Below are 6,373 nucleotides of genomic sequence, written 5' to 3'. Positions count from 1 at the left end.
AAGCTGTACACAATAGATAGACCACTGATGGGGCTAGGTTCAGCTGAAAAAAAAAAAGGATTGAAATATGCCAAAAGGGTTTGTCTCTTGTCTACTTTAAATCACTGATGTATTCCTATCGAGGGAGGGTTCCACACATATCCGACAACCCATCTTGATCAGCACAACCAGGAAATCCAACCACACTTCAGTCTTGGGAATTAAGGCAAAAGAGTTTTGGGGATCTTTTATTTATGAGAGGGATTGAAACGGGTAACCAGAAAAAGGGATTAAGCAACTAATCGGGACAGTTATTACCAAATTGAAACTAGGTTAATCATGCTGCATAAGATGGTGAGAAACTTGGCAAATCATGTGGATAAAACAGATTCAGAACTTTTCTTGGGCAGCAGAAAGATGCAAATCAAGAAGCAACAAAATCAGCATCAGAAAACAAAACCCACCCCCAAAAAAAACCCATCCGCATCAACCTTCGGTTAATTCACAAATATGCCACTTTCAATAATACTATCCAAATTAATTTTTTTTTTAAAAGGAAAAAACAGATTGCTCTTGATCTGGATCTGCTGTTCTTGCTATAACAAAACATGGGGTTCCACCCTCTACAATCCCAAAACAGATCATCCCCTGTTCTGTTCCCTCAGCAATGCCTGCAACCTTAGGGAATCTCCTCCTCTCTTCCAACATCTTCTCCTTCACCTTGTTCCTGTCAATAGTCTCAGTATGTTTCTCTTGTGTATCCTCCATTGATGTGCAGGGCCAAGCTCTTCTAGCATGGAAAAATGGCCTCAACAGCTCCACAGATGCTTTAATCTCATGGAGTCCTTCGGACCCAACTCCGTGCCAGTGGTTCGGGATTCATTGCGACTCGAACGGCCAAGTCACCGAAGTGAGCTTGAAGTCATTGGACTTGCAAGGCTCATTGCCTTCAAGCTTCCAGGCCCTCAAGTCCCTGAAGACCCTTGTGCTTTCTTCGACCAATCTCACAGGCCCAATCCCTAAGGAATTCGGGGACTACCAGGAGCTCCGCTCGATCGACCTCAGCGAAAACTCGCTCTCCGGCACAATCCCGATAGAGATATGCAGGCTTAGCAAACTCGAGAGCTTATGGCTGAATTCAAATTCTCTAGAAGGCGAGATTCCTGCCAACATCGGGAACCTCTCGAGCTTGACGTATCTGACACTCTTTGATAATCAGCTGAGCAGTGAGATTCCGAGGAGTGTCGGAGCGTTGAGACAGTTACAAGTTTTCCGAGCTGGAGGGAACAAGAACCTAAAGGGCGAGCTGCCTTGGGAGATTGGGAACTGCACCAACTTGGTGATGCTAGGCCTTGCAGAGACCGGCATTTCTGGGAATCTTCCTTCATCAATAGGAATGCTCAAGAGGATTCAGACATTGGCTATTTACACGACTCTGATATCAGGCCCCATCCCTGAGGATATAGGAAACTGCAGTGAGTTGCAGAATCTATATTTGTATCAGAATTCGATCTCTGGCTCAATTCCAAGGCAGATTGGAGAACTCAAGAAGCTGCAGAGCCTACTTCTATGGCAGAACAGCTTGGTGGGTACGATTCCTGATGAGCTTGGAAGCTGCATCGAGCTCACAGTTGTGGACTTCTCAGAGAATCTCTTGACGGGCAGCATTCCGAGGAGTTTCGGGAATCTCTTGAAACTTCAGGAGCTTCAGCTTAGCGTTAACCAGCTATCAGGTACCATACCTCCCGAAATCACCAACTGCACTGCTCTGACTCATTTGGAAGTGGACAACAATGGAATTACTGGCGAAATTCCTGGCTTAATCGGGAATTTAAAGAGCTTGACCCTTTTCTTCGCCTGGCAGAATAATCTCACTGGCAGCATACCACAGAGTCTCACCAAGTGCGATGGACTACAGCTGCTCGATCTTTCTTACAATCACCTTTCAGGGCAGTTACCGAAAGAGATATTCGGGCTGAGGAATCTCACCAAGCTGCTGCTACTTTCTAATGATCTGTCTGGTTTCATACCACCTGATATAGGAAACTGCACGGCCCTGTATAGATTGAGGTTGAATGATAATAGGCTGTCTGGTACTATTCCATCGGATATTGGGAAGCTAAATAGCTTGAATTTCCTTGATTTAAGCAACAACAGGCTGGTGGGACAGATTCCTCCAGCAATATCAGGGTGTGGAAATCTTGAGTTCATCGACCTCCATGCAAATGGCCTCACTGGGCCACTGCTGTACTCACTGCCCAAGAGCTTACAAGTCTTGGACATCTCAGCTAACCGGCTTACAGGCCAACTTGATCAGAGCATTGGTTTGCTAACCGAACTAACAAAGCTCAACTTGGGCAAGAACCAACTCTCTGGGAGAATTCCAGCGGAAATTTTAGCTTGCAGTAAGCTTCAGATGCTTGATATCGGACAGAATGGCTTCTTCGGCGGCATTCCGAAGGAATTAGGCCAAATTTCATCACTTGAAATCTCTATCAATCTTAGCTGCAACCAATTCTCTGGTAAACTCCCACCCCAGTTCGCTGGCCTTAACAGGCTAGGAGTCCTTGACCTCTCACACAACAAGCTCACAGGAAATCTCAACATTCTGGGTAACCTTGAAAACCTCGTTTCCCTCAATGTCTCCTTCAATGACTTCTCTGGTGAATTGCCCAACACCCCATTCTTCAGAAAGCTCCCCTTGGATGACCTCGCCGGTAACCATGGCCTCTACATTCCTGGGGGGCTCGTGAATCCTGCCGATGGCAATCAGTCTGCAACTCAAGCAACGTCGGCTGCAAAGCTGGCAATGTCGATCCTCGTCAGCATTAGCACAGTACTTGTGCTACTGGCGGTCTATTTACTAGTCCGTGGCCATATGGCCAACATGGGTCTCAAGGAAGAAGAGACCTGGGAAATCACTTTGTATCAGAAGCTCGATTTGTCGGTGGATGACATTGCCAAGAATCTGACTTCGGCCAATGTAATTGGTACCGGAAGCTCTGGAGTTGTGTACCGGGTCATGATCCCAAGTGGGGAAACGCTTGCTGTCAAGAAAATGTGGTCGACTGAAGAATCAGGAGCTTTCGGCTCGGAGATCCGGACGCTGGGCTCGATCCGGCACAAGAACATTGTTAGGCTTCTCGGTTGGTGCTCAAACCGGAATATGAAGCTCCTATTCTATGATTACCTTCCCAATGGGAGCTTGAGCTCTCTGCTCCATGGGGTTGGGAAGGGAGGAGCAGAATGGGAGGCTAGATATGAAATTGTGCTGGGTGTGGCTCATGCCTTAGCCTACTTGCATCACGACTGTGTTCCTGCAATTTTGCATGGTGATGTGAAGGCCATGAATGTGTTACTGGGTCCAAGGTTTGAACCATACTTGGCTGACTTTGGGCTGGCCAGGACCATGAATTCTGATGACGATGATCATGGTGGGTTGTTGAAACCAAGTCAAAAGCCTCAGCTTGCTGGTTCCTATGGATACATGGCTCCTGGTAAATATTCACTGCTATTCATGCACTTAGCTTTGTCAACCTTTTCTTGTTTCCATAAATTTAATTTTACGGAGTTCTCTGATTAGTTTTCTTGTTCATGGTCACAGAACATGCATCGATGCTGCGCATAACAGAGAAGAGCGATGTCTACAGCTTCGGAGTGGTTCTTCTAGAGGTTTTAACAGGGAGACACCCGCTAGACCCGACACTGCCCGGGGGTGCGCACTTGGTTCAGTGGGTCTGTGGCCATCTAGCAAGCAAGCGGGATCCAGTCGATGTCCTTGACTCGAAGCTTAGAGGGAGAGCTGACCCGGCAATGCACGAAATGCTGCAAACACTCGCCGTCTCATTTCTCTGCGTGAGTTCTAGAGCGGACGACCGCCCGATGATGAAGGATGTCGTTGCCATGCTAAAGGAAATCCGGCATGTGGAGTCCACGAGGTCAGAGTCCGACATGTCGAAAGGTTTGCCAACCGTCTATTCATCTCCACCTCAGCCGAGGCACGCAATGTCCCAAGGATCATCTAACTGCTCGTTTGCTTTCTCCGATGACTATTCCATTCCGTGATATTTAACCTTCAAGCCTTTCTCTGATGACTGTTCCACCCAGTGATATTTAACCATCGAGCCTAGCACGAGGCATTGGTTTTTCATGCTTGTGAATATCTCTCTAGGAAGATCACCAGGTGAAAGGAGGACAGTGCGAAAGAGTTGTAGTCTGATTTGTTTCGAATTTCCAGTTAAAATGGTTAACTGTTACATATGTCTGTTCTTTTGGTTGCTTAGAGTAAAACATTTAGTCCATCATCATCAATAGCATTTAATGCTATCAAGGAAGAGCAAATTCCAGCCAACAATTTGTCGCAGAAGTATGGGGTTGCACAGTGTTGGAACTTGTGATTATCCCGACAAACAACACAGAATCAGAGTAAATTATCTCTAGAGAAGTAAATTCTTCTCATTTTCTGTGTTTTCCTGGAGATGGGTCACAGCAGAGAATGCAGAATCTTGAAATTATGTTTTGATAGCAACTTTTGGAATCATGTAATTTAGAACGTACTGAAAGAGAATGACACACTCTCTCTCTCTCTCTCCCCTCTGGGCAAACTTTCCAGGCTTGCTTGTTTCACATGGTCCCAGGCTTCTCAGCTCGTGTGTCCATGTGCTGTCTGAGAGAGACTTTCCAGCAGAGAAAAGCACTCCTAAGGAAAAAGCCCATTTGAACTTATTAGATCAGCAACACAAATCTTATGCCCTGATTCTCACACCACAGGGACCATCCTACTGGATTTCGGAAGCCTACTTTCCTGTTGAAAAATTTCATTGGCATCGGCTTATCCGAACTCGTATTTTTCCTCACCAAACTGCCAAGCAAGATTTATTCAATTTAAACTCGATCAAGTCGCAACTAAAACTCGGTTCAGGCAAAGCGAGACAGGACTGCTTATCCTAAGTCTCTCTGTTTTTTTTTTTTTTGTCAGACTTATCCTGAGTCTGAGAAAGCGTCAAGTTGAGATTTTTGTCGAAAATTATCTGACGTTCATGCATCAGAACGGACTACAATGAGGAGAGGACCATCTTATCTTGTAATGCCACTAGTGTCTGTCGGAGTGGGACTGAAGTAGGGTTCAATGATCCAAAGACGGTGGTTGGAAAACAACCACAATCGATGCTGATGATAACAAACGTTAATGTGACCGTCGGATTGTTAAACCAAACATAGATATTCGAGTATGTTGCAGCAAAAAGTCAAGTCTTATTTCATCCGAGAACTGATGAACAACCGTGCTCAAAACCTGCCATATATAGAGAATTCGCCTAACTGGCCAGATTGACTGAAGTTATATATATGATTTTCGGTGGAATCTCCATGGGATTTTTTACCAGTAGAAAGGAGGACATAACAGCTTAACGTTTGAATTTGGAGGCCTATAAGGAGACCAAACAATAAGCAGAACTATGTGAGATCACTAGTGCTTAAAATAAGAGAAGTTGAAGCATTTTGAGCGTTCTTGAGACGTATCGTTTGCCTGCTAAATTATAAACAATCGAGTGCTGATCAGAGAAGTGGTTGTACTTAGAGTGAAGGTATATGTCCTGATAGGGGATAAAGCGTACGAGGGATTCCTTTTAAACACTTGGAGGTATGGTTCATAATTTGTAGAGATTGAGTCTATTGTGCTGCGTATATAAGGTGTGAGAACGATTATTATAGGCTTTAATTGTTATTTAGCTTATAGTGGGTGAGGATAGCCGTGAAAGGAGTCGAGTCGACGTGATGTAAGGTTCTACACTTGCGACGTTCTTTGCTCAACTTGTGGATGTCGGCCTAATCAGGCTGCTGGGACTGGAAGAGAGGAGAAGGCACTCGAGTAATCTATAAAGCTCGTTTACAATTTTTCTTGCCCCGAGCATTTTAATTTCCGTACCACGCATTTCTTGTTCAACGGCATGTAGAAGCAAAATTTTGGAAAATTTTGGTTGCAATTTGGACCTAGCGTTGGCTTTGGATGGCCTGATGGGACAGGATTCCCAGAGTGACCACCGTGTTGCCTCCCTCATATCCCGACTCTTGAAAGCCCATGTTATTGAACCCCACCCTCAATTTTTTTGCTCTGTTCTTTTGATCCAACCTTGTCCAAATCCTACACGTTCTGAATCCGGGGATGTGCCAATTAGGGTAGGGCCACTTTATCAATATGGACATGGAGGACATTTTTGCCGATTGATAGGGCGTTTTGATATTCCAATGAGACATCATTTGCTGTGTGAAAGAGCTTGAAGATTCTGATCTTCCCAAATTTGAGGGCAACAAACGCCATCAAAGTTGAACAAGCCCTTCATTTTACATGTCCGCTAGAATCGCGATCTGAGGCCACTGATGTAGCTGTCGGTGA

The 6,373-nt window shown here is 45.2% G+C and overlaps 1 protein-coding gene across 1 annotated transcript; it reads left to right on the top strand.

Annotated features, from left to right (window-relative positions):
- The first annotated feature begins 321 nt into the window (after nt 1–321).
- Nucleotides 322–4,547, top strand: LOC115739128 (LRR receptor-like serine/threonine-protein kinase RGI3). Its single transcript, XM_030672067.2, has 2 exons — nt 322–3,476; nt 3,584–4,547. Exons 1-2 carry the CDS (start codon nt 647–649, stop codon nt 4,042–4,044), a joined length of 3,291 nt encoding a protein of 1,096 aa, XP_030527927.1. The 5' UTR covers nt 322–646; the 3' UTR covers nt 4,045–4,547.
- The last annotated feature ends 1,826 nt before the right edge of the window (nt 4,548–6,373 follow it).

The sequence above is a fragment of the Rhodamnia argentea genome, chromosome 2 (assembly GCF_020921035.1).
Source record: "Rhodamnia argentea isolate NSW1041297 chromosome 2, ASM2092103v1, whole genome shotgun sequence".
Classification (NCBI taxonomy): domain Eukaryota; kingdom Viridiplantae; phylum Streptophyta; class Magnoliopsida; order Myrtales; family Myrtaceae; genus Rhodamnia; species Rhodamnia argentea.
Note: the sequence above shows the minus strand (reverse complement) of the source record. Positions and strands in the feature narration are given on the sequence as shown.